Here is a 27,066-nt window from a genome sequence, read left to right as displayed (position 1 = left end):
CCGAGCGCGGCGGCCGGAGGCGCGGGTCGGTGCGCGGCGCCAGCCGCTCGCGCCGCCTTCCAGCGTCCGCCCGCGGGAGGCGGCCCGTCCCGCGGCCCCGCTCGGCTCCAGGCGCAGCGGTCCAGGCGGCTCCGGGCCGCAGCAGCCCGGCCCGGCCCGCATCCCTGCGTAATGCTGGGCCGAGCGGGATGGGGAGGGAGGGAGCGGAGGAGGTGGGGAGAGCGGGAGGCGGAGAGGAGCCAGGCGACCATTTAAAGCGGTAGGAGCGGCGCGGCGCGGCAGTGCTGCGCTGCCGGGCGGCGCGGCGGAGGGAGCCGCAGCGCGGGCGGGCGGGCGGCGCGGACCCCGGCCCTCCCGCCGCCCCCCCCGCCCCGCCCCGCCCCGCCGCCCCGCGGCATGAAGGCGCCGCGGTGCCCCGCCAGGACGGCCGCGCATCGCCCCGGCGCCGGCGGCACCATGGTCCGCCTGGGCAGGCTCCTCCGGCTCCTGACTTTGATGAAGTTGCCCTGCTGCCTGCTGGAGTTTCTCCTCTCGGAGGCGGCCCAGGGGCAGGAGATGTACGCGCCCCACTCCATCCGGCTCGAGGGGGACATCACCCTGGGCGGCCTCTTCCCCGTCCACGCCAAGGGACCCACGGGCGTGCCTTGCGGGGACATCAAGAAGGAGAACGGCATCCACAGGCTGGAGGCAATGCTGTACGCACTGGACCAGATCAACAGCGACCCGGACCTGCTGCCCAATGTCACGCTGGGCGCTCGCATCCTGGACACTTGCTCCCGAGACACCTACGCCTTGGAGCAGTCCCTCACTTTCGTCCAGGCTCTCATCCAGAAGGACACCTCCGACGTGAGGTGCACCAACGGGGAGCCACCGGTGTTTGTCAAGCCAGAAAAAGTAGTTGGCGTGATCGGGGCGTCGGGAAGTTCTGTGTCCATTATGGTGGCCAACATCCTCCGGCTCTTCCAGGTAGGGTCCCCGCAGCCTGGGGCAAGCGGGTCACTGCTCTGCTCGGTGTCCCCTTCTGGGGCCACACCACGGGGGCAGGGGGCAGCGGCTCTGCCGCTCTCAGCTCCCTTCCTGCCTCTTCAGGTGTTTCCTTTGCTTCTCCTCCCAGAGCATCTCTGCGTTTGCTTCCCCCTTGAGCATCTCTTCCTTTGCCCCCGCCCCCCCCCCGAGCATCTCTTTATTTGCTCCCCCCCACCCCGAGCATCTCTTTATTTGCTCCCCCCCACCCCGAGCATCTCTTCGTTTGCTCCCCCCCACCCCGAGCATCTCTTTATTTGCTTCCCCCCACCCCGAGCATCTCTTCGTTTGCTTCCCCCTAGAGCATCTCGTTTCCCTCCCACCTCCTTCTCCCTACTCCACGGTGCATGGCACTTTCTGGATTTATCGCCCCATTTGCAAGAAGCAATCCTTGGGGGAGGGAAAAAAAAAAGGCAATGATTTAAATGGGTTTGCATTAGGGAGAGACATGGCTCGGCAAAGACGCTCGCACAAGGCAGCAGGGGCACGGCCAGGACGGGTTTCGCGCATGAAATGCTCCGGGGCTGTGGAGGGCAGGGTTGCTGGCCGCGGCAGCCCGTCTCTGCGCGCCTCGGCCGGGGACTTTCACCTGGCCGTGTTTCCCTTCGTCTGGGTCGGTCAGCGCTCGGCGGGGCGCGGAGATGGGGCTGTGGTGGGGAGCGCGGCAGGGTGCGGGCCGGTGCCCTCCTCCAGGGCAGGGGCAAGCCCCAAACTCCCGGGGGAAGGATTTGCCTCCGAAGGGCAGTGGAAAGGCGGCAGAGGGAGAAGAGGAAGAGCACGGCTCTCGGGAGGCTGGAGAGCGGCCGGGGCCGCGGCCGCTCCGCGCAGGGCTCACTGCAGCCCACGGCGCCGGCCGGCAGCGCGGGGGCTGCGCAGGCGGCTCCTGCCGCCCGCCGTGCCCGAGGCGCTCCCGGCCCTCGCGCGCGCTGGCGGATGAGCCGAGAACCCCGATGGAAGGCTGCGTGCGTGCGAGCGAGCGAGCGAAGGGCTGCAGCGCTTTCTCCGGATTTGTTTTCCTTCCTCCGTCTCTTTCCTCTCTCTGCCTGTTGGCGCTGCGACCGTGCCGGTTGCCCCTCGCCTCGCCCCCGCCCAGGGGGGTATGCGTCTGCCTTTCCGCTCTGCCGGGTGCCGGGGTGGAGAGCAGGGTTTGGCTGTGGGGCCGGGCGATGCTGGGGCTGTGGCGGCAGGGGCTGCCGCCGCGGCACGGCCGGGCCGGGCGCTCGTCCCGGCGGCGGAGCGGTGAGGGTCCTGAGGCAGCGATTGCGGGGGCGGCGGCAGCGGCACAGCCGCCACCAGATGCATCACGCAGCTGAGTTTCTTGCTTCCGAGTCCCCCTTTGCTGAGGAGCGTGAAGGGGTAGTTTCGTTGTTGTTATTTTTGCATCTTTTTTTTTTCCTCTGGGTGGGGAGATCCCCCTCCTCCCCCAGCTGGAAACTTGTGAGGTTGTCACAGGAAATCCACTCTCTGATGTCAGTAGTCCCCGTTACTGCTTATTCCGAGCTGGCTGCCCGTGCCAGGTACAGGCGTCACATGCAAGGCAAACTGAGCGATGCGTCTTCTCCCATCCCTGCCCTTTGCGCTGCCCAAATGCACTCGGTCCTTTCTGTTTTCCTGAAAAAGCATTAAGGATCTCATTTTGTTTTTCTTACTCTCATCCCCCTCTCGGTGAATTAAAATGCAACTTGTACTGCTTTTGGATTCAGCAGCATGCTGAATCTGTAACGATCTGTGCTGCTTTAACATGCGGCTCTTGGTCTTGAAACGCTATCTCAGAGAAAGCAACGCTGCGTGTGCGTGCGTGCATGCTTGGCATCGCTAGGTGCACTGTACTCGTTTCTGCTCAAGACTTCTTGCATTATGAACAGCCCTTCTGGGGCTGAAAAACAGATGGTCTTGTGTTCCTTTTGAGCTAGAACCGAGAAGCTTGGAGGGATGCGAGCGGTGCTCAAGTTCTGGTTAAGTCCTGGTTCAGCAAAAGCTGATTTGCTGTAGACTTCTACAGCAAGTAGATTGAAATCAGCCAGCTGTTATATACTGCGATCTCATTCAAAAACAAATCCTGGGCACTGTGTACTGAGATTTCATCCAGAAACAAATCCTGAGCACCCTGCACCTTCTATATAACAAAACAGTACCTGCAAAATCTTTGGTGGTGTTGATGTTACATAATGGAGTTTGCAGAAAATGAGACATTTTGGGAGCTTCTAGGTGTAGAGATGCTCATATACATGTAACATTTTAACATATTGTGACTAAGTATCTGTTCAAAATTGCTTTTTAACCATATCATCCCAAAAGCAAGAGCTGGTACATACCGAGAGATGTTTTACCAAATATGCGTTTTACAGCTTGCTTCTGCCTTCTTTAAGGAGATTTTTCATGCAGTAAAACTGTTCCCTCTCATCCTCTACTCCTGCAAAACGCAATTCAGAACATGGCCCAGCCAGAGAGAAATAAGAAAGAAAGAAATATTAAAAGAGGTAGGAGAAGAACTGGACGTAATAAGCAACTGCATACTGTTGCGTGGGGGGTGAGAAGGTATAAGTTAGCAGAAGGGAAAAAAAAACTTGCTAATCTACACGCTTTCTCGAATGCGTTAGCTTTTGCGGCCAGCATGTTTCTGCAGATCGCTATAGGTTTTACTGACCTTAGCACTATTTTAAGGCATGGATGAATGGTTCTTGAATGTTTATTTTTATGTAATAGGCACAAACAGGCTTTTCCCTGAGATCATGGAGATAAAAACTCTTTCCCTCTATCTGCTGAGGCCAGTGCAAAGAAACTTTACTCGTTAGTGTTTACGTTCCTCTAACGGTATATTGGAGGAGAATTGAAGTACTTGTACTTTATCTTTAATGCATGGAAAATATATATGCAACCTATACAGAACAGTAGGTTTCCTTAGCCAACTAATGAGGCTTATGGGTCTTTCTCCCCTGCATGGGTAGGATTCAGGCTGTTCATCTTGCTCTCTGCATAAGAAGTTAGAATAACTCTCCATGCACTTCACCTCTCTGTTCCCAATATAGCATAGAGATTTGGGAGTGCCTTCACCGCCAGTGGGTGTATCAGCAGGGTAGAACTCTGTGCTGAAGTCTTCTGAATTTCAATTCATCTGTGCAATTACTGTTTGAAGTTTTGTAGAAGCTTCCCTTTGGTGAAAAATGAAGGATCTGCACTGGGCTATTAGACTTTTCCTTTTTCCTGTGTGATTAAAGGAAAAGTCTCTCTACACCTCTCCACACATCCCAGACTGCACCTTCAGTAAAACATAGAGCAGTAGTCAGGGTGGGTGGGAGTTGTGCCTGGAGCGTGGGGAACGGCGTTGCGAGCTGGATCTGAGCGCAGCTCCTCCTCAGCTGGAAGGAAGCTGTCCCCCAGGGTGGGGTGCACTTGACTCACGTGCTCGTTCTCGTAGAGGGAAGGTGTCAGGGGGACGCTGGATCCATGTGATAGTCAGAATGGGTCGTTACTCCATCTTCAAGTCACATAGGTTGGGTCAACGTGTTTGAGATGGACACAGGGAACAGCAAATGAGGGCAGCGTGTGCCTCCTAAGGCTAAGTCTTCCAGCATTTCTCTTGCAAAATTTCGACTAATGAGAGATGCAAACAAACTCCTCTGCGCAAGTGCAGGATTTAGAGGAGGGGGGAGGAATTTAAGTCTGAGTTCAGTATTGCTACAAAGTTTTTGTGTGACCTGAGGTGAGTTGCTTAGGGTAAAAAGTTTAAAAGCACCCCAGCTGAGCACCTAAATCCTACCCTCAGGACCATTTAGACTCCAAGGCTAAGACTTACTTGAGCATTGCCCGATGTTTGACTCACCTTTGAAAAAGACTCGGTGAACTCTCGTTGGGTTGGTGATGGCTGACCTTGGAAGGGCTTGAGTTTCCGGAGCAATGCCTCTGGCCAGATGCTTTGTTTTTGCCCTTCTTTGTTATTTAATTTCATTCTCTTCCAAAGTAGACTAAGGGTACACTACTGCTCGGGAGTAAGAGTGCCCTCAAAGGTGTTCATGTGGAATAACCGTTTTTCTAGTTGTAGACAGGACCTTTGAGCGTTGTAGGCGTTGTGCGCAGACTCCCTGTGCCCCATATGGGGATGGCACTGACGCTCCCTGTCTGTTGTCCTTGGCCTATCTGAAGCATTCAGGTTAGTGACTTGCAACGTTTTGAGTCGTGGATTCTAGCAAATTTTTCATTGCAGATGTAGTTGCCTTAAAATCTGTAGGTTTCTGTATAAGAGGTTGCATTTACTTTTCTGTGTGAAAGGTGGTGTACTTTCATAGATTTTTCTAGGAATCTGCAGAGTACAGCTTGAAAATGATTTGGAGCTGTAAGTTTCTGGACCAGGGAGGGATGGTGAAGGTGTGCTGCCAAGCACAAAGGGCCTTTATCTCAGTTACGGGGCTGAGGATGAACGCAGTGAAAGTAGTAATATAATATGTGCGGTGGACCATGTACATATAAACACATAAATATTCAAGTGTGTCAAGTATGCTGATTTCTTCAAAATAAAATTCTATTAGAGAATGCCAATACATAGTATGCCGATTGTAAATTAAATCTTTTCTGAAAATAAAGCACAAACAATTTGGAAAGCTGTTTCCAAATGCATCAGGGATTTCAGGGCAATATGTTTTTTAGACTGCTAGTGTCACATTGTGAAAAATATTATTACTTTACAGTGTCGTAGTTTTCCTTACAAATTTAACTCTGTGAATTCAATAACTATGCTGAAAAAATTGCCAAGTGGTTCATCCATTTTGTAGGTTTTGTGAGTGAAACCATGCAGTATGAAGAATATCAGCACACTGATTTTTTTTATTTTGCTTTTTTTTTTTTTTTGCTTTTTTTTTGCTTTTTTGCTTTTATGAAAACTGATTTTTGGACTCCCTTAAAACTCTACGGACTTCTCATTACAAGCTTCAATAATGAACTGCTTACTGCTTCAGGTTTCTGCCCTCAGTGGATGTAATTTTGAATAGTCAATCAGCAGTCATTCTTTCTTGTCTAAATACTGTCTTGTCTTTTTTTTTTTTTTTTTTTTTTTTTTTAAATCAGTGGTGGTTCTTGTGGTCTGCAAGGGTGCATTACCCAGCCCCTTCAGGGAATGTTTTTAAAATCACTGTGGTGGGCTGAAGGGGTGCTGTCAGATTGGAAGCATAAACTGAAACTTCCCTTAAATCCCTTAGGTGCTTTTGACTATTTACTTTCTGTGGACCCTTTGGTACTAAGTGAGAAAGGTGAAAGTTGTGATGCCTATCTTTCGCTGTATACATGATGAGACCAGTATCATCGCATGGATGTATCTTAAATGTGGAGGTCTAAGGTGAGTGAACAGGGCAAGGAGAATAGGTCTAGTAAGTTGGATGCTTCTTTTTTTCTTAGAAAAGTGTGTGCGCTTTCCAAGAAGTCTAAGCTAGGCTGTCCTCTGCCAAGACAGTGGTAGCAGCCTGCATCAGTAGTCTATGCCTGGATGAGCTACAGCGCTGGAGATGCTGGGACGGGTATTGCTGCAGAAGGTTATGGCTCTCTCGCAGCTTCTGACTCGTGGGAATTAATATTTGGCTCTCAGCAGCCATCAGTTCCTTTTCCTGTTCGGTTTGCAGAATGATCACGGAGAAGAAGGATCAGGACTGTATGAGAATCATTTTACAGAACGTGTGATTCTGTGATTTCAAGAGGTACTTCTAAGTGTTTGGTTTTTAATGAATTTTATGCTGCTCACCTGATGTATTTCTATAAACTCCTTCACCCTGTATCAAAAGTAGTTGCAAATTGATTGTTCTTTGATGACTCTCTCTCTCTCTTTCTTCCCCTCCCTCCCTCTCTCTTGTTCATTTACTTGTTTGAAGTTTCTTGCAGGGAATATGTGAAGTAGGCCCAGAGGTCTCCATTTGTATAGGATCTGGTTGCAAAGCCACAGGTTTGTGTTGAGATACACCTCCTGCTGAACTCAAATTAGCAAGATGATACTAAATGGCCAGTATAATATGCTGCAGTGCCCCTTCCATGGGGAAACTATGGGTTATCTTTGCTACGTAGGACGTAACATACTTTAAGCAGTATTTTTCTCTAGATGTAATAAAATATTTTTGAACTCATCAGTTTATTGCATTTTCTTCTTTTAATTTTTAGTAAGACAATGCAGGTTTTAGTGAATGGGACAATGATATATCTTTAGAAGCTACTTCGGCCTTCAGTTGGATTCATATAGTGAGTTTTAGAAAAAGCTGAAAATAGGAAACAGAGTAAACGTTAATTCTTTGCCACTTTTCAAATTGCTTTTGCATTTCCCAGCAAGCTTTAATTTTTATCAGTCTCTAAATATTTGTCTTTTTTGTTGCTGATGCACCTAATACATTTCAGCAAGCTGATCCATGCAGTTCTACTGTGCTGTTATTTAAATATACTGCTGCATTTAGTATATGTAGAATCTTATTTCCTCTGCATAAACGAAAAGTAAAGGAAAATCCATGCTTCACAGTTCAGATGCTTACGTGTGGAGTTGCTAATGGGAGGCTGGAGGTGCCTATTTTTATGGAACGCAGCATTTTGGAGGTAAAATTTATTTTCTTGACAAGGCAAAAAGTTCACTGTTACCAATAATCTATCTATTTTCAAGTGTCTCTCTGTAGACTTTAGGTAGAAGAGACTGGAGAGAGTCATTTGGAAGAAGTCTGGTTCTGCCAGGAGAGGGATGATTGCTCATAAAGAGAGACTGAGAGGGATGATGGTGCTTATGTGAGCAAAGGATTAGCAGATAATTGGGGCTGGCATGAGGGGCAGCACATACAGATGTTGGAACGTGTCGGCCTGTGTGGTGAAAGCATCTATTCAGGAAGTAGGTTTGTGTAATTCCCAGTTCATTGCTTGAGTTGAAATAAGGTGACCTCTTTGGAATGACAAATGGAGGGATCATTCCAAGGCATTAATTTTTATGAAAGAAATATTGATCTAGTTTTGAATCTCATAAAGCTAATACTGTAAAACTACATGTTCTATATTCTGTATTTTATTCTATTAAATGAATGTTGCTTGGAGGCATTAAAACCAACCAGCATAATACTCTATATTGTAATATCAGATGTTGTTATTTCTATTTATAGTGATAGTCAGATTAATCTCAATGAATGACAATGCTGACAGTCCCAGGCATAGGACTGTGATGAATTTTATCATAATATTGGAAGATATGAAGCATGTAATTAAGGCCATTTGGATAGCATGGTATCCAGGACAGTTAGATCGTTAGTGTGGTGGAATGGGTATCCAGGCAAAGGAAATTCTCAAGAAAAACAAATATTTCTCAAAACCTTGCTTGTTACTAAGGATTCACAAGGTCCTGTAAAACCCCTCTGCAGCAGGCGATAGAGGTATTCTGAATTGTCACCAATTTAGCGGAGTGTGAAGCATGGTCCTGTTACGGACCATTACAGTTGGGGAGCAGGGTCGAATCGCAGCGGCGCAGAGGCGGCGCGGTCCTGCCCCAGCGAGGCCCCGGGCGCTCGTGACCCACGCCGGCGGCGTGCCGAAGCGTCTCCTGTTTCCGGTCGCTGCAGTGATTGTCGTACCTGCGAGCTGCTATTCTAGCCCATGCACGTGGACTACGCTGGGAAGACAATGACGGTAATTAATACACCGGATGGTGTAAAAGTTCTTCTTTCCAGGCCTCTGCTCGCAAGCAGGCCTTTAATTCCTGCTGTATTCCCGCGTCCCCGGGAGGTAGCGCAGGCGCATTGCCCAGATGGCGCAGCCGGAGTTCACCGAGCCTGCGCTGCTGTGACCTGTTTTGTCCGTAACTTGGGGGCTGCTGAGCATGGTGGAGCTTGTGTGGGGTGGGTGCCACGGCTCACGTGTGCTGCGTTTTAGGGGCAGGATGCCCCTGCGAGTCCCCCAGCGCCGTGTGGGGCTGCCGGCCTCGTAGCGTGTCTGCGGCTGAATGGCTGCGGAGAGCAGGTTTGGGGCCTGCCTCGCTCTCCGGAGGGTTTAGCACTTTGAGTGATAAGATTTGACAACTGACGTTACTTTTCCAGATAAAGCTAAACTCTAGGAATATTGCCCAACAATTCTGTAATGTGATTTAGCTTGTATTTTGGTGAGTGATGCTTTTGCTGTGTCATTTTGGGATGCTCTGAGAAAGACATTAGCATGCTGTATGAATGCGTACGTTGCGAAGTATATATCCTCTTAGTCCTTGGCTGAAACGCAGGCCGAAGCCTTGCTTTGGAGTATTTTTGAATGAACTTGGCAAGCATCTCATAAAACCCGCGAAGGGCTCCTAATGAGAGATTGCCTTCCTCCTTGTGTTGAGATCACATGAAGCACTTAGACCACCAGACCTCTGACTTAAATGGGAAGAGAATGCACGCTTAGGAGACCTGGATTTCTGAATCCCATTGCCTTGCATGATGTGGCAATGATAAAATCTTCTCACATTTAGGGCACCTTGAATATCTCCGGTTTTGTTAAAAGGATAGCCTGACCTGCGTACGTGACGGGGTGACAGTCAGGAGCAGCACTGCAAGCTGTGAGATCTCTGCTCATTTTGATGGTGGTTCTGCTTAATGTTTCAGAGCATGTATGTATGTGTGTGTATGTGGTGTGTATATGCATGGATGTGTATACATATAATCCCTTCTTAGACCTTTGTATTTTAAACATATGTAAACATCTATCTTTTAAAGCCTTTGTTCAGGGTTACTGTTGTGGCTGGGAAAGGGGAGAGCAGGTGCTGATGGCAGGCCATCATGGCAGGGCACGGGGGACCGTGGCTCCGCTCCCTCCCCTGTCGCTGCTGTCACAAGTTGCGTCCTAGTACTGCTACGGAGAACTCTTGCCTCTGAAAATGCATGCTGCAGTTGGTGTAAAGTTAGTCAAATGCTGGTTTCGCCTTTTCAAAAGTTTTATAAAAGACATGACATGAAATCAACACTTTTTGAACCGATTGTAGCTGTTGTCTTAAAGCAGGGTGTCTTATTTTGGTCCAAAACTTAGACTATGTCCTCAGGTCCTTGCGTGCGCCTCTGTGCAGTGCATTGCTTTGGTAGAGCTGTCTGGAAGCAGCTGGGGTTGAGCTCGGTATCCGTGCAGCCAAGCACTGGTGCCAAGCAGCGACACCGGCGCGTCCCGGGATGATGCAGCCGCGGCAGCGGGATGACACAGGCAGGTGCCTGGCACGGGCCTCCTCGCGTTAGCCCAAGGGCAGTTCCTCGCTCGAGCCGCTTTACTGCTTGCGGTTCAAAAGCTGGATCGTCTGGCAGTGGCCTTGCTGAGGTCCCTGTGCTGTATCGTGTGCTGTAGGAATGCGCTTCGATCTTGCTCTTACAGATTTACAAATGTTTTTGGCTTTTCATTTGTGGGTATAACACTTGCTGACAAAGCCAAAACCTTAAGCTGTAGTTGTCCTGGAAAATGCCTGTGATCCAGGTTCTTCTCTGATGGGTTGGTATAAACCCGTATCTCCACTTCCTTCATTAAAGGTTTCACGTTTTTATTGCTGATAGAAGGATTTAAAAAACAGCCCAGAACTGCTCCGGATGCCCGCGGTCTCAGAGTTTGAAGTGATATAAGCCTGGTGGAGTGACTGAGAGTCTGCATTGTCAGTGCTGCAGAGTTAACGTGATCCTAAGGGTAAGCGAGATTCTGTTGTGTCTTTAAACGCTGCTTGTCACTGGAAACACAAAAAAGTTGGTTGCAGTGTTGTTATAGGGATTCTCCAAGGTTAGCTGGAAAAGTCATCCTTTTTGTTCATAGCTTCCATATCTGAAATTTTGTTTATCTTGTAGAAGTGAATATAGATCCCTGCATGGGATTTTTACGGCAGCTATTTATTGCTATCATGCATAAAGGCACTAAACCTAAGTTTTCTTAGAAGATTGCAACTAAATACGTAGGACTGTAAATCCGGAGAGTGTAGAGGATGGACACAAACTTGTGTTACTACACTTTTCCAGCATTTTCTCTGAAGACTCTAGTATTGGATGATAGTGAGAAAGCTGCGAACTAGGAGGAGATTGATGTGATTCCCTTTGACAGTGTCAAGCTGCCCGTTGTCCTGGTACTAGGAGGCCTCCTTCAGTAAATGCAGGCACCAATGCATAATATCAAAGCCACTGACTGTCTAAACAAGGGGTGCTTTTGTCCTCCTCCTGGGTGTTAGGAGGTCATGGAAAGAACTCAAATATATGTAAACTTTTTTTTTTTTGCCCATGAGTCTGGACTCTGAAGATGAGACTGTTTTAGTCTGTAGTGCTGCTAAACGCCTCTGGCGCAGGACTTGCCCTCCCGCAGCGCAGAGCGCCGTCAGCCCCTTTGCGTTAGCTACGGTCTGTACCGTGCTTGTATGAGAGAGGCTAAAGGAGCGGCCGCGCAGAGAAATGACAGGTCGGTATCCAGTGAAACCCTGCAGGAGGAGCGTGGAAGTGGTTTGGGAGGGCAATTCTGTCTTTCTGATTTAATATATTTTTCACTGATAGCCGCAGCAAGACTTTCACGTTCCCCTGAAGCCACGTGGCCACAGGCGCTTGGACAGTTCCCGTAGGTTAACCTCCTCTTCCCGGGCGGCTGCCGCTGTCCCCTCAGCCTCCCCGCTTCCGTCATTGACGTGTTGGTCCCTTCCCTCGTTTTCCCCGTGGCAGAGGTCGTTACCTCGGGTTCTGCCGCGTTTCTCATCTTCCCTGTTAGTTCTGCTTATTTGTTGTGAATCGCTGATCTGAGATGGGATCAATAGATCTAGACTATTCCTAGCAGACGTTTAGCTAACCTGCCTTTACAAACTTTTAGTGAAGGGTATTCTACAAACCCCATGAAAGACTTTTTTCTCCCCTACATAACCAGCTTTCTTCTTCTTTGTTGGAGATTTTTCTGCTTTCTTTTTGACTAGAATACTGCCACAGCATGCTATGAGACAACGCAAGATGTAATAGATACCTTCCCAAAGAAAGATTTTTGCCGTTTCTTCTGTTCTAGAAGTTAGGTACAAAAAGTAGACTTTGTGAAATGCTCTAGTGGCAGAGATCTACCCACTGTGTTAGCGTACGCTCAGCTGGGACTTAGGACACTCCACCTCTATATGATTCAGGCGCTAGGTGTTAGCCTAAATTTCCAGTGGTCTGGATGAGTAGCTATTTTCAATTCTGTCTCATTTCAGGTATGTATTTCCAGTCTAGATTTCCTCCGTGTTAAATAAATAAATAAGTAGTTTCCACTGAAAATGTTCCAAATGACGAAGATCATAAAATTCAAATTGGTTCCAGTCACTGTCTTTGATGGGCTCTAGAGGGGAGAGAGGGGCCGATTGTCTCAGGAAACCCTTACGCTAGCATCCGCTGGAATCGAAATGCTTTTGTTCAGACCTCGGTGCCTCCCGGGTTTTTTTCTCTGCTGCCATTTTAGAATTTGCTCAGAGTAACAGCCTGCAAGCTCACATGTGGGAGGTTTTCTAATAAATTTATTATTTCATAAATATTTTATTAACAGTAATTATGCATTCATCAGAATGGAGATTTGTTTCAATGTCATTAAATTCAGCCTCATAATTGTATGCATGGTATTTTTGCACACAATGCAAACTCAGTGCAATTCCTTTGTAAACGTATTGCAGCACTTAGTGACACAGGAGTGGTTTACATCTTTTCAGGATTTTTGTCTCTAGCTATTAGCATATTCAATAAAGCCCAAAGATTGAGGTGACAGGAAATTTTCTTGAATGAGAACAGAGGATTTGGGCCTCAAGAACTGCAGCAGGCTCCAGAACAACAACAAATGAACCCCTTAATTTGGGATCACGGATCTGATGCAAATCGTGAGCTGCAGAGGCGCCGGTCAGGAGCGTGCCGGGACGGCGCAGGCGTCAGCGGGGCCTCGGGGAGCCCCGCTGGGAGCACCCCGTCCACCAGCAGTGCTTGCTGCACTACCAGCCTGCCCCTAAGACAGAGATAAAACACAGATTTATGTTTAAACACCTTCAGATAAAGACAGACCGGTTAATTTGTGTTAAGACAACCGGTTAAGTTGTGTTGCTGTTGAAGGAAGCTAGACTGGGCTGATGACTACAGGTATGATAGCAGATTCCCTTTTCACGGTGCGTATGGACCTTTCTCTTGGGGGAGCTGTGCGTTTCGCTGTGTCTAAGTACTTTTGGGTGATACCTCACATGCATTAAGCACAACCTGGTGAACTTGTTATAAGCATAACTGACATTTCTTTTCAGTCATGATGTCAGACTGCACTAATGTTTAATCCCAGTAACACAAGACTCCATTTAATATGAAAAAATGCTTAATCATGACCTGCCTGTGCTTTTACTGTTTATAGCTGGAGTTCTTGTCCGCTTGCATTGAGCTGAAAAGAGGTACAAAGGAATACTAATTTAAAAGCAAAACAAAAAGTCATGTTTTTTCCAGGATGAACTGGACTGATGATAGATGTTGATAGATATCTGTTGTTTATCTTGAATTGTGACCTTGTATCGCAAATAGCTCAGTAGTTAATTTCCATACTTAAAAAAAAAAAAAAGTAAATTCATTGAATTCCACGTATCAGCCCATGTGTTGTAAATCTCAAGGAGAAGGAGAAGATTTTAGTATTCACTGTGTTACATTCTCCACTGATTCCCCAGTTTCCATCCTTCAATACTGGAATTTTCTTTGACCTTCAGGTTTATGACCACCGCTCTTGTGCTGCAACTCGTACGCTGGCTGTGTCCAGTATTTGCTGCTGCTCTCGTTAATACTTTAAAATTTAAAGCTTACATTTCTGCTGATACAACTGAAACAGGGCATGTTGCCGCCTCATCTTCCAGAAATACCCTTTCCATTTCAAATGTACTTACTGAAGTCCTCTGTCTAGAGTGTTGTTAGTTACTTTCATCATGTCTTTGCCTAGCACTTGTTGTCTCTTGTGTGAAGTTCAAGTTTCGTACCCTTGCCCTCTAGAATAACCTCACAGCTTGTCCCCTCCATATGTCTTTCCTGATCTTTAGTCACTTTGTGCCCTTCCCCCTCCACCCCTTTCTCCTGCACTGGTTTTGGAGTCTTAATTTTTCACTCTTGCTCCCAGCTGCTTTGATACTTGGTCGCCCCGTTCAGAAGTAACCTATCCACACAGCCCCTCTTCTCTCCTCTGCCCAGACTCACGTAACGGTCCGTTTGTGCCATGATTTCCCTGAGGAACACCAACCTATTTGCGATTAAGAAGGGATAATAGGATAGCTGTTTTTATTTACTTAATTTTAAAAAGTGACTCTTGTATGATTGCGGTCAAATCCAAGCTGAGGGGTGGAAGTGGAGCTCTGGCAGCATCGGCTAACCGAGCCTGTGCCTTTTACTTCTGTGTTCTCATTCCCTTTGAAAGCTGATACGTTCCCCAGTTACAGGATCTTTGGGGCACCTGCTATATGCTTAGATGTGCTTAGCACTTGGCAGTTTCTCATGAAATGCATAATAAAGAGATGAATATGAAGCAGCAAGATACAGGTTAACCTAATGAATAGCTGAAGAGTAATACATTTTGCTGTTATCTTGAATCTAACTGCAGGTTGTAAGAGCCTAGAGAGCTTCACCACCAGTTCTGATTCTGCTAGCGCCTTGCCGCTCTACAGAAAAGAGCAAGCGTCCACAGTTGCGTCTTTTCCGTGTTGATTCCATCAAGATGGAATCCCATTAGGTAGGATCAAAACCAAATCCTATTTAATAAAACACGGCAGGGATATAATCAAAACTTAAAGAGAAACTGTCAACTCAAATTTGGCTAGAAGTTATTATTTTTATATGGATAAAAGCAAGCACCAATAGAGATGCTTTCATAATTTTTAAACAAGGTAATTTTCCTGTAGTATGTGAACGGCCAAGTTTGCAGCACATAAGCGATACTGACAATAAAAATTAATTAAGTGGCGTTACTGCATTTTTGTAGTGTTTCTGTCTGACAGTAGTGCATAAAATGCTGGAGTATTACCAATGTAAAGGAAGTTCTCTTTTTAAGACGATTTCTAATGATGTGCGCACCGTTATCATAGTGAAGGGTTTTCAAAGGTAGGAAAGCATATTTAGATGTCTCATTCCCTAGCAGTTTCAAGACAATTGAGAGCTATATGCCTGTTTGAATACTTGAAAATGTTTCCCGTAGTATAGTGCCCATTTCATAGGTAAAGTGATTTGTGTACTATATGGGATTTTTTAAGTTGACACTAGAAATTAATTTTCCATCCACCTCCAGCAACTATGATGGTATCAGCCCTCAGGGAGTTACAACTTGTTTTCACTTTGTTAGGTATATTAGATATGTAGAAATAGAGAAATAATTTGATTTCTTCAGACGTCGTGGAAGATCTCCAGGAATGCTATAAAATTAATTCTGTAGCACATTGAGTTGTGAGACCAGTGGAGGATTGTTCTGTAGGGATACGCAGCAGAGAGACTGCAGTCCATTCACAGGTAGCTTTCGATCTTGAAGCGTTTTTTTGTGATACGGTAAACTGTGAAGGGCATTAAATCCATGAAAGAATGAATGAAATCACAAATACAGTTTTTTCCCACCTATGATAAATATATTTTGATAGAGAATCAAGTCATCATTTAAAAAAAACCCTAAGCCCTGTGCTTATTTTCTCAGAAGGAATCTTCTTCTATTTCATAAGAAAATAAATACATCTAAGCACAAAAACACTGAGGAATGAGGGTGATAACCCTTGTATAAAATTTCCTGCTTGAGATAAGCAAAGCATCTACTGTTCTGCTTAAGAAATCCATCTGTTAGTGAACTAAAATTTGCTTATTAAAATGTGCATTATATTGCTATGCTTACGATAAATGCATACATGGGAAATGAATCCCATGTTTGCTTTTGAGTGTGAATCTATGTTCTTCTGTAAATAGGCACTTGTTATTTAAATGTGTAATGACTTTCCTAATTATCGTAACCCGGGAGCTGATCCCTGCCCCAGACTCTTACCAGCACACAGTGAAAATGCCGCACGCGGAGGTAGAGCAGGGCCGTCAGCTATGGCCCTGTAGCCTGTCTTTGAAGCAGATTTTGGACTCCCCTTTGGATAATAGGATATGTTTGCATGTTAGTAAGCAAGTAAATGTTGCAGCAGTACATTAGCTGAGGTAGGTAATACGTGCTTTAAACTATGAAAGAAGTTGGAACACTTTATCAAAAATATTAACTATTCCGTAGTATGAACCAGCTGATAAGTGGTACCTTTACGCTATATCATTGTATATTTTTTTACATAGTGGTTTATTTATGCATATTGCTTTATTGTTCCTTTTGCTACTTTTTGAAATGGATTTTTTTTTTTAGCAATAGAGGTCTATGCTTCTCCCTCTTTCTCTCCCTCTACTGCTCCTCTCTCAGCTCCTAAGCAGTCTGGAAAATTGATCTGACAGTTGATCCTAATCTCCAGGGTGAATTTTAGAGAGGATGCTATGTATTTCATAAAAGGAAGCTTTTTTCTCATGCTGTTCTAAAGGTATCATAGACATGACTAAACTAACAAACTGTTCTTTTTGTCTTTCATACTGTTTTTGTAGGGCATGTTAAATCTGATCACTTAAATTATAACAAATACAGCACAAATTAAAAACAAAAACAATGAGATATGATTTAAGTACGGCGCTAGGAGAAAACACGATCTTTCTCAATTTAGCTGTGTTTGTGCTGTTCATGAATCTTGTTGTCATGTTTGTTGACTGAGATTTTTTTGGAACGTGTTCCATAAAGACAAATTAGAAATGCCAGTTATTTAATGAAATAAAATTGCACTGAGATTTGTGCTGCTTTGCTTCTTCATCTTGTGCTTTGCCTTATACCTGGTTTCCTGGAAGTTTCTCCATGGAATTAGGGTTTGCTAAGAAACATAATGGAGCCTGGCGTAGGTTGTGGGTTAGACGGACAGTTCTGGTAGGATAACGGAAAGCCAGCCTGTGGCCTCGAAAGGCTAGGGATTGCCCAAGCTGGCAAGCAGAACTGAAGTACGTTTTCAGTTCATCCTATTTTCATTTTAGCCCAGCCTATGTCTGAAAACCAAATCATTACACTGCAGGTGGTGGTGGTATTGTGGACAGTGTTTCAATGGTGAAAATTAAAGTTACAGGGAATTACTTGGACCCTGTGCATATATCTTAGCCATCCTTCTTCTGCACCTGTGCTCTTTGAATAAGTGATGCTTCTTTGGTGGTGGGTGTTCGCAGGGTCAGTTCCTTGCTGTGCTTGGGGATGGCTAAATGTACGGTGGGTGGGCGGGCGGGCGCGAGCTGGATGGGGTGGGGATACTTTGCACCTCCTGTGCTGGGAGTGTTTTCTCGCAGTCTGCGAGGGCCCCCTTATGCCCCTAGGATGGCAGAGGGGGCCGTAACTGGCCTAGTGACGCTGTTTAAAACCCCCAGTATGCCTTTATGCAGTGCCCTTTAAGGAAAGGGTCTACATGCTTAGTAAGTTACCCTGGATATTTATTGCAGGGAAGGGACGTGTTCTGGTTAAATTACGGCATGTCATTGCACAGAACGAAACCCTCTCATAAGCTGCAGCAATTTTAAAAATAGAAACTGGGGAGAAAATGGACTTGAAGGTACATAGCACTCAGACGGACAGGGATTGGTCCTAATGGGCCTTGAGCCCTGTGAGGGGCGAAGGGCTGTGAGCTCAGCTAGGTGGAGTTATCTTCAGGTGGGGAGCACACTTACTCCTCTCATCTTTGCTGATGTCTCTCTCCTGTAAAATTGATTTCTAGTTCAGACCCAGACCTCCCCGGGCCTGGACGCGTCGTTGCTGCGCTCAGCCTGGCCCGGCGTGCCGCGGGGGCAGCGGGGGAGCCTGCGGAGCCGTGCTCCGCGACGGGCCGGGCCGGGTGAGTCCCGTCCCGCCGGGCGAGAGGGGAGGAGAGGGAAACCGGCCACAAAACCTCAGCTTCTCTATGGGGCTTTATTTTTTATTTTTTATTTTTTTTGGGGGGGTAAAAACTTGCATCATATGAAATCAGTTGGGCCTAGATGGTATCTGATTGGAAGAAGTAATTTGTGACCTGGCTAGCCGTTCTAGCGGGCGAGCGCTCACTGTAAGCCTAGGCAAGAGGGATTGTGATTTGTACCCGCTGCTCTTTCATGTCGCCTGTTGCCAGCCCTGCGAGCTTGGCGAGCCAGCCCTTCCGGCAGCCCGCGGGACCCTGCTGCTGCCCCGGGACCCGCCAGGGAGCTCCCTAGCTCTTCTCCTGCACAAAGGGAAGCCCCCAGTGGCCAGTTAGTCTGATTTTAAGGCTACTTGGAGCAGCAGAAGAGGTGCACAGCAGATGGGTAACGCTCATGGCCTGGGCCTACCGCGTCTGTCTTTTGAGAAGAATCTGCCTGTGTATTTGCTTGCGCTCCGATTTGAAGAAGCTCTCTGGAGCCTTTCAAACTTGGCAAGTTTATTGTCAGAAAAACAAAAAAAAAGAAAAAAAAAGGGAAAAATAATGTTTACTCTCCAGGTGTTTTTTCCCCTCGGTCTCTTGCAGCTCTAATATAAATTAAGTGAAACATGGTACAATCGGAATTTATTTTCCTTAACAGTTGGCAGAGTGTAATGTGTACTATTAAACCTGAATTCTTTGACAGATGCAAAACCCACCAAGCGCTCTGGATTTTTTTAAAGGCATCCTGTTCATCTTAATTTCAGGCATCACTGATTAAAGAAAAATATTTGGAAGACGTTGTTTGTTTATTTTTGATTTATGAAATATACCCTGTCATAGAAATCAGGATGTAACTTAGCAGAATTTGTGTGCAGTATATAAAATTTTTCAGCATCAGGACTGTCTTTTTGTGCACATGTGTCTGTAGACCTGTGTGGTGAGGCTTTGACCTCAACTGGGACTTATGACTGCCAGTATAGTACTAAAAACATAAAAATTATCATAATGAAAGTGCCTAAACAGCACTGGGTCCTCAGCAGGAATGCCAGCCAGCAGAATGACAGAGATCGCCGTTATCTGAGGCTGTTCGTTGTCTTTAACGGATGAACCAAAAAGCTACCCATAAATAACCAGCTCAACGTTTTCTTCCACAGATTAGAAAGAGATAAACCCTGCCAGTGGTCTAATGGACTAATAAAGGGAAATTTCTTCTAATGCAGAAGAAATTCCTGTCCACTTTTAGCAAGGATTAGCCTCTGGTTGCCAGAGTTTTTAACTTTTTAACATAAGATTTTTTTGCGAACCTTGGCTGATCTGGAGAATAGCAGCAATAAGTTCATGTACGTTGGGATTACATGTTAATACCATTATTGGTTTTGGTCAGATATTGCTGATATTGTTGACAGCTTGAACTTAATAATAGAAGGAAAGTCTCGTGGTGAAGTCGAGCCACGAGACAGGGTAACTCTCTCACTTTCCATTTGGGGCTCCTAGGTTTGCTGTGGCAGAGCTTTCATTTCTTTCTGTTTTGTAAGAAACTTTTAACCCGCTGTGAAGCAGAGCAGGAGCGAACCCAGTCAATGGGAGGCTGGGCAAAGACATGTTGGAGCTGCCCTTATACCACAAAGCCGTTTCTGCCTTGGCTGGTATTTGGGGCATGAAGCAAAGGTGAGTTGTGGGGGAGCACATAGCGGAGTGCTAACTCTAGCCTGCACGGGGACTCGATTCGTTCTCTTGGCAGCACAGAGGGAATCAGAGGTTTCTTACCTAGAAGTCAATGATACCATATCCTGGAAGCATCGGAAGCAAAACCTTGCTTTTGCAGCCTCAGAAATGCAGGTGGTGGTTGCTGGAGCTGTGTTAGGATGTAGTCCAGCACGCACTGAAGTGGCTTTGAGCTGCCGAGTGCTAAGCGCTGTGGAGAGCAAGCCAAAGATCTTAGGTGGTGGTAGGATGAATTCTAAGAGGAGGCAAATATATGCTATTTTTTTTTAAGGCCTTAGCTTTCTGTTAAAATTAGCTTCTCAGGTTAATTAGTTGATTTTTTCCCCACTTTGCATTTTGTCTTTATGTATTTCTACATGAGTTTTTAAATTCACACTTTTCTGACAAGAACATTGTTCCGGGCAGTAGTGATCGCAGCTTTGCTGGTAACGTGGCTAACCAAAAGCGTCCCTGAGGCCCTTATGAGACAGAAGCGACGCCTTGGAAAAAGCAACCGATAGTGCTAACCAGACAAAACGAGAAATGTGATCACGTGCTTTACTTAAGGATGTGATCACACTCTTCGGACTTTGGGGATTGTGTTTTTTTGTGTTACTGAGTATACAAAAACCCCCTCCCCAGTCCTAAAAGATGCTTAAAACTTCAGAATTTTAAAGAAAAAAATGCAAATATGAGCCTAAAGGGCTGCAAAGCATTATGAAGATTTGAAATAATTATTTTAAAGTAAGCTTAGATTCTCATGTTAACTCATGGCTGCAGGAGTGAGGATTCTTGAAAAAACAAATCATGCAAGTGCAGTGGCAGTTGCAGTAAAATTACAGAGCTGGTAATACTGAGAAAAGCGATGCTTAGAAATGTGCTGTAATATAGTCAGGCCGTTTCTCAAGACTTTTTGCAGTATAGGAAAGAGCCTAAACTTGAAAAAAATCTACTTAAAAGCAATAGTTAAGTTTTAGTTCAGTTGATTCTGGTTCTTTGATGCCTGAAGAAATGCATATTAAAGAGGTCTCAGACTCTCCAATTTAAAAATGCTCACTAGTAAAAAAAAAAAATGATTGAAACATGATTAAAATCTTGTATGGTAGAAAACTTTGATCATATGGTATGTTAAATAGAACACATAAGGATAATTCACATGCACTGAGTTCCCAGCCATGTTCTGAGCTGCGGGGCCACATGATCTAGTGCTCTTTTCTTTCTTTCTTTCTTTTCTTTCTCTTTTTTTTTTGGTACATTTTGATGATCTCACTTGTATTTGGTTCACTAATCCAGCACTTCTGGTGGTTATTTTGCCTGATCCTGTTCAAATAGTTGACATCCTCTCAGGGCGTTAATTCCTCTCTGGCATTATAATGATAATGTATTGATGAGACCATGTGAAGATTTAGAATTAAATTGAGTAAGAGTAGGACTAACCCTAATTAATACATGTTACTGTTTCTTATGACAGTTTATCTGCTCTTAATTAATGTTAAAAACTACATTGTAGGTACGTGATTATAGATGCATTTTAAAAGAGCAATGAGATGTTGAATAGCTGTCATGATCCAACAAAAGGTATACTTAGATGGCAATAGAAAAAAGGTGGTTACCAGTACTGCTTAGTCCACAGGAGTCAAATGAGATGACTACCGGCTGCAGTTGACCTGTCTGTCTCTGAATTAAATGGAAATTGAACCAAGCAGCCTAGTGAATCTTTTTCAGTTTTGCCAGTTCTTATCGACTCCTGTAATTGTCCTAATGAGATACTGCGTTTAAGTTGTCTAGTCTCTTCCACCCACTTTTTTTCTCTAGCTTTTCTGAAAGTCTGTTTTTTACATGGACTGTTCTCATGCGCCATTCTTTACGTTAACACTTTTAAAACGACAGTTCTTCTATATCTTTATTTTAATGTTCTCTGGGGAATGATGCTTCAAACAGGGAAATTGTATGTTTCATTATCAAAAAGGTTTCGGGCTTTATCAGAGTCTTTTTGTTATAGTTGTCATGGAGGTTTTTATTATTATTGTTAAATTGAATAATAGGGAGGAACCGGTTCTTAAGTCTTTGTACAAGAACTAAAATTTAAATCCAGATAAATCTGCTCTGTTTGTAAAAGTGACTTGTTAAGGTTAACTGCATTTAGTTACAGTCATTGGGAGTGCAATTTTGTTACTTTATATGAATTAGATATCAGATTTTTTATATAACTGTAATAAGGGAGGATTGAACCCAGCTTTTAAATGTAGTTTGAATATCTAGCACTTATTTTTCAGGAGCTATTATTTTTAGGTAATCAGCAGAAACCCTCCCTTAAGCTCTCAGGGATTGCTAAGGGCTGCCCTAGGGAGGGATGAAGTCTTTCAATAGTGATGTGGAAAGAGCGGTTTCAAAAAGACCTGAAGATGGATTTTTCTTTGTAATAAGTACAAAATGCTTCTTTTTGGGTGGAAGGACACAGCCGTGGGTGAAGGAGAAGTTTGCCGTGCGAAGCAGCTAGGAGTTGGAACGGTGTTAACGGTCTTCAAAAATGAAGAGGAGCAGATGGCGCGAGCGGTGCACGTTCCCTTAAACTGCCGTAGTGATTTGAGCCAAATAACTGTAGTCTGCTTACGTGTAAAATTTCCCTGGTGAATGCAGAAATTAGTAATACAGTGTAAGCGCTTCCAGGATGGAGAGAGAGCAGGGGAACAAACAACCTCCGTGTCCGGGTGACCCTGAAGTCACAGAAGAGAGCTGGGAGAGCCCTTGCCCACAGGGCCCGAGCGGCAGGCCGAGCTGCTCGCGTTGGGAGCCGTCTTGTTCAAGGGTGGAGCGTGTTGCTAATCGTAGTCTTGTACATAAGAGTCGTGACCTGTGCATAAAAGTGCTGTGCATTAGCAGGTCAGTTCGAGCATCATGAAGCTAGAAAATTCTCTCTCCTGGAGACTGGATGCTAATTATTATTCTACAGGTACTGAAATGTTGTTCATGGGCCGTCAAACATCCATGGGATGGCAACAGCTCCTGATTTCTTGGGGCCTCCACTGAATCTGAATAAGTAACACAGAAATTAAAAGCTGGTGTATGGACCTGAGTGAACTCTGGCAGCTAGGAGTAACCGCAGCAAAAGACAGCCAGGATGTGTATGAAGTGCAGTCTTTTGGAAATTTGGGTCAAATTCAGGAAATAGTTTTATCTGAAAGAAAAGGAGGAATAGGAGGAAACTGGGAACTATTCCTAGTAGGAATAGGAGGAAAGGAGGAACTATTCCTGAAGAGGAATAGTTGAAAAAAATCATTTTAGCATATCAGGGTACCCTAGGCTTTCGGGAGCTCCTGTTTCAGAGAAAGCATGAAATGTAAATACTTTATATAATGTTTACTGTGGCCATCATACTCATTGTGCCTATGAAATGCATGATTTTTTCCTTCGGATGCTGAAATTTGTTGACAATCAGGAATAAGAAGAGTCCCACAGGATTGTTTTGATTTTATGCTATGAGAACTTCCCTTGTAATTACCACAGTAAGGCAAATTGCAGCAGGCATTTTAAAATAACATGTTTAAATACTGACCTTTTTCAAAGGCTTTGATGAAAGATGTGAAAAATTGGAATTCATTATAATAGTTCTAATTTCCTGACATTAAAATAGGGAAGACTCTCTCACTGTGCATCTTCTCAAATAGTCATCGTCAAATGTCCTAGTTTAACAAAGATCCCTTGACTCTATGCATGCCAATGAATTTACCTATTGAATTTATAAATCAGTGATAATATATGCTCTACAAAAGGGAGAGATTTCTTTCTGTGTATACGTTGCTGTCATACAATTCATTGCTGTGGTATAAATGCTTGAATGAGTTTGATCTAAAGGTGCATAAATACATTTAAATGGATTTAAAATTAGGACTATTAAAATAACTACACAAATCCCTGAAGAGAATTGAAGAGAATTTTTGGGCAAAATTAAATTCAGGGCACACACAAGATATAAAAGACTCAGTGTATATATATGCTTTCAGCGTTGCCATTATTTGTTTTTAATTTAAAGTCATAAGAAAACATGAAAATAATTCTTAGAGCAATTTCTAAGACCAAAGGGAAGGTAAGCAAAAATGTTTGAATGCTGTTTTCAGCTGAAAAGAATTCTCCTTTTGTGCCAGTTTGTTTATTTTTCTGGGGGTGGGGTTGTTTGGGGTTTTTTTTTAATGACTTTAAAGACCCTAACCAAGCACCCTTCTTCAAGGCTTTGTTTAAATATACAGTGAGACAGTCCCTGCTCTAAAGACCTTACCCTCTAAGCACAAAAAACCAAAGGGTTGGAGGAAAGATGTATTATCTCCCTCTGGCAGATGGAAGGCTGAGAGGCATAACAGATGAGTGAATTGCCTGTGATCCTTTAAGACAACCGGGTAGTGAACTTAGATAACGTAAACCCCTAGGAGAGCTGTGGCCACAAAATCATCCTTCCCTGTGCGGACCGTCAGGGAAGAATTGAGCGTTCTCTGCTGAGACGTTGGGTCTGTCCTTTCTTGCTTGCAGCTAGGGCTCAGTATCCATGCGCTGTTTCCTTGGCATCCATCATGCTGTTCCTATCATTTCTAAGGCAAAAGTCTTCCTTCTGGAGAAGTAGTGGCTTGTGACAGCTCCGATTCGTTTTGCCGATGTCTCATGATTTCTTTTTGCCAGACAGATGGCTGTATTGACTGTAAACCAGGTAATAAGTATTAACAGTGGAAGAAAAGGATAATTCTTAAATATTTGTTGTTTATTTACTGTTAAAAATTGGATATAAAATGGAATGGGTCAAATTATCAACACAGAACAAAGTTAATACCATTCCCTTTCAAAAAGAAAAGGAGAAAAAAGAAAAAATCATGCCCCAGGGTAGCAACAGGGCGTTCGCAAAGAGAAGCGGGCCTGAAGCAGCTGGGAAAATGGAGATGAATCAAGGGACAGTGGCATAGATGGGGTCAGTTGGCAGAAGAACGAGGAAGAGGAGAGATGGGAGAGGAGGTGACTAGCAAAGGCTGTATGGGGAGCAAAAATTGGCAGAAGATCAGCGAAAGAAAAATGAGCAGCAGTTTTGATAACAAATACATTTTTTATCAGATGATCAATAATCCTGACAGACGTGAGGTAATTGCTGTTGTTAAAAGAAGATGAATATTCACAGACACTGCAAGATGCTGCATTTATAAGATACATTTTTCTAAGGGCAAATCAGAAGATAATCTGTAAGTAAGTAAGAAAGGTCTCTCTGGTTTTCCTCTCCAGAGGTATTTCCAGTGTTCTTGAAACACAAGGTCGAAAGTTCCCAAAGAAAATTCTTCTTTTAAGAAAGTGCTTTACCTGTAGGTAAGCGGTAACTGCTGCTGAGAAAGGAAGTACATTATGCACGTTGAACTGGTTGGGAAGCTAGGAGCCCGGTCGCAGAAAAATCCCCTCGTGCTAGCCGGTGGCTGTGCCTGAGATTCTCCGCAGTAATTCCCGCCTGTCATCTTGTGTCTCTTAAGAACCCACAAATCATATTTATTATTCAGCCCCTTGAATCGGCAGAAGAGACTTGTTTATTCCGTACCGTATTCATCCTTTTGCAAACCGTTGTGTAATTTTGCTAAGGCCTTATTCTGGGACTAAGGAATTGAACGGAGGTTTTGGCATTAACGATTCTGAATTTGTAGCAGAAATCTCCTGACTGGCAACAAAAAACTGGGTTCTGGCTCTTTTTTTAGAGGCATAGGAAGTGATCACTTGCACCTTAGAGAAGGTCCTCACTGGAGAGGAATAAAAGGAGCACTTTGGAATTCTTGCTATGCATTTTCTAGAAAGAATGACTTTAAATGCATTTTTAAAATAACGCATAACTTTATTTGTTTAAAAAAAGACTTCATTATTAAATCTGGGGTTTCTGTGCAAGTGAACATGAATTATTTTGCTAGCTGAAGTGCCTTGACAGTCACCCATACATAAGATAAAATGACTCGAAAGTACAGTTGATCAAAAATGATGCATTATGGTTTTTCCTACAAGGAAGCCATTGAATTCAGAGTTCTGTCAAGTCATGCATTCCTCCCTCATCCACAAAAAGCCTTTTTCCTTCAGAACTACATGTCATAATAATATCTTTGTATTCTGCAAATGATGCAGTAATTCAGATACATCTGCGCTCATTGAGTAAAATAAAAATGAATTGTGTGTGACATGTAAGGAATATCCAGCATATTCAGAGAGAGGAGGTAAACAGGTCTGCCTGCTGGCTCGGGAGCCGTCGCTGGTGGGTAAGGAGCCCCTGCGCGGGGCAGATGAGACCTCCTCCCAAGTGTCTGAAGAATAAATGAAGGTGATCACACAGCGGCAGGTCTGCGACACTCTTGTCCATTGTGCTGTCCGTTCCTTGAAGAGTCCTGGCCATGGCCAGACCATCCCGTTGGGCGGGAGGGCCCGACGGCTGTATTGCTCCCACGCCCCGAGGCAGAGTCCCCGGGCCAGAGGGGTGCTGGCACCAGCCCTGCTTGCGCTCCTCAAGTTTCAAGGGCTACTTGTATGTGGGGAAAAATGAGATTGAAGGTTTCTCCTTGCCTGATTTATGCTGTGCTGTGCTCCTCCAAGAAAGGAGGCGTGAGCTGTCAGTTCTCGTGGGGAATGAGATGAGCTGGATGTGAGCCTGAGTCGAACCGAGAGTCACTTTGCTGCTGGTCCCTCACGAAAGTCCATATGTACATCCTCATGACAGTTGAGGAAGGAAGGGAATTAGATCCTTACTGATTTGGGGGATTTTTCATCCTAAAAGTCAATTTGATGCAAATTTTATCGAAAAACAATTATTTTTGCCTTAACCATGGTATGAGGTTTCTCAGAATATTCCTTTTTTTTTTTTTTTTTTTTAGCAAGACAGTAGGGAACTCAAGAGACCTTAGGTCCCATTTGTTCTTGGAGGCAGCATCTTTTATGCTTGTGACAGGGGGAAAAATGAGGCCAATGATCTGTTCTGCATAATGTTGGTATATGCTGGTAGATGATTTAAGCTTGACTTCATGTGCCCATTAAAGATTTTTAGCTGTTCAAGTTGCTAAAAGTGAAAATTTTTTTTTAAACTGTTGCATATGAAGCCTTTCACTGTAGCAGCTGAAGTAGTTACTTTTAATTTTTTTTCATTAAATGGAACACGTTTCGCTAATGCGGAATGGGCTTGCGATTCCCTGTATTGTTCAACATGAGCTGGGGTTTTGTTGAACTGGCAGCTTTCAAAGACTCTAAGCAAACAGAGAATGCCCTAGCTTTTGTGTATTTCTCCTAGCAAAATTTTTGGCTACACTACCTTAAGAGCACGCTTACAGATACGTTGTCTTTAAGATTAAGTTATTTAAAAATTGCAAATGAGTTTCACACTGAAACAATAAATTCCCGGTTTGGACGGGAGTAGCTGTAGCCACAGCTGATGCCAAACCAACGCGCGTTGT

General features: G+C 44.7%; 1 protein-coding gene across 6 annotated transcripts in view; it reads left to right on the top strand.

The window, feature by feature from the left end:
- Positions 1–388: 388 nt before the first annotated feature.
- The window catches only part of GRM7 (glutamate metabotropic receptor 7), a 342,865-nt gene continuing 316,187 nt past the window's right edge, over positions 389–27,066 (top strand). For all 6 annotated transcript variants that reach the window (XM_068907113.1, XM_009681119.2, XM_068907111.1 and 3 more), the window contains exon 1: positions 389–966. In XM_068907113.1, the coding sequence (XP_068763214.1) occupies positions 397–966 (570 nt within the window). In that variant the 5' untranslated portion in view covers positions 389–396. The remainder of the gene's footprint in view (positions 967–27,066) is intronic.

Source organism: Struthio camelus, chromosome 14, assembly GCF_040807025.1.
Source record: "Struthio camelus isolate bStrCam1 chromosome 14, bStrCam1.hap1, whole genome shotgun sequence".
Lineage (NCBI taxonomy): Eukaryota > Metazoa > Chordata > Aves > Struthioniformes > Struthionidae > Struthio > Struthio camelus.
The sequence above is the reverse complement of the archived record's forward strand: the minus strand, read 5'-3'. Positions and strand labels throughout refer to the sequence as shown.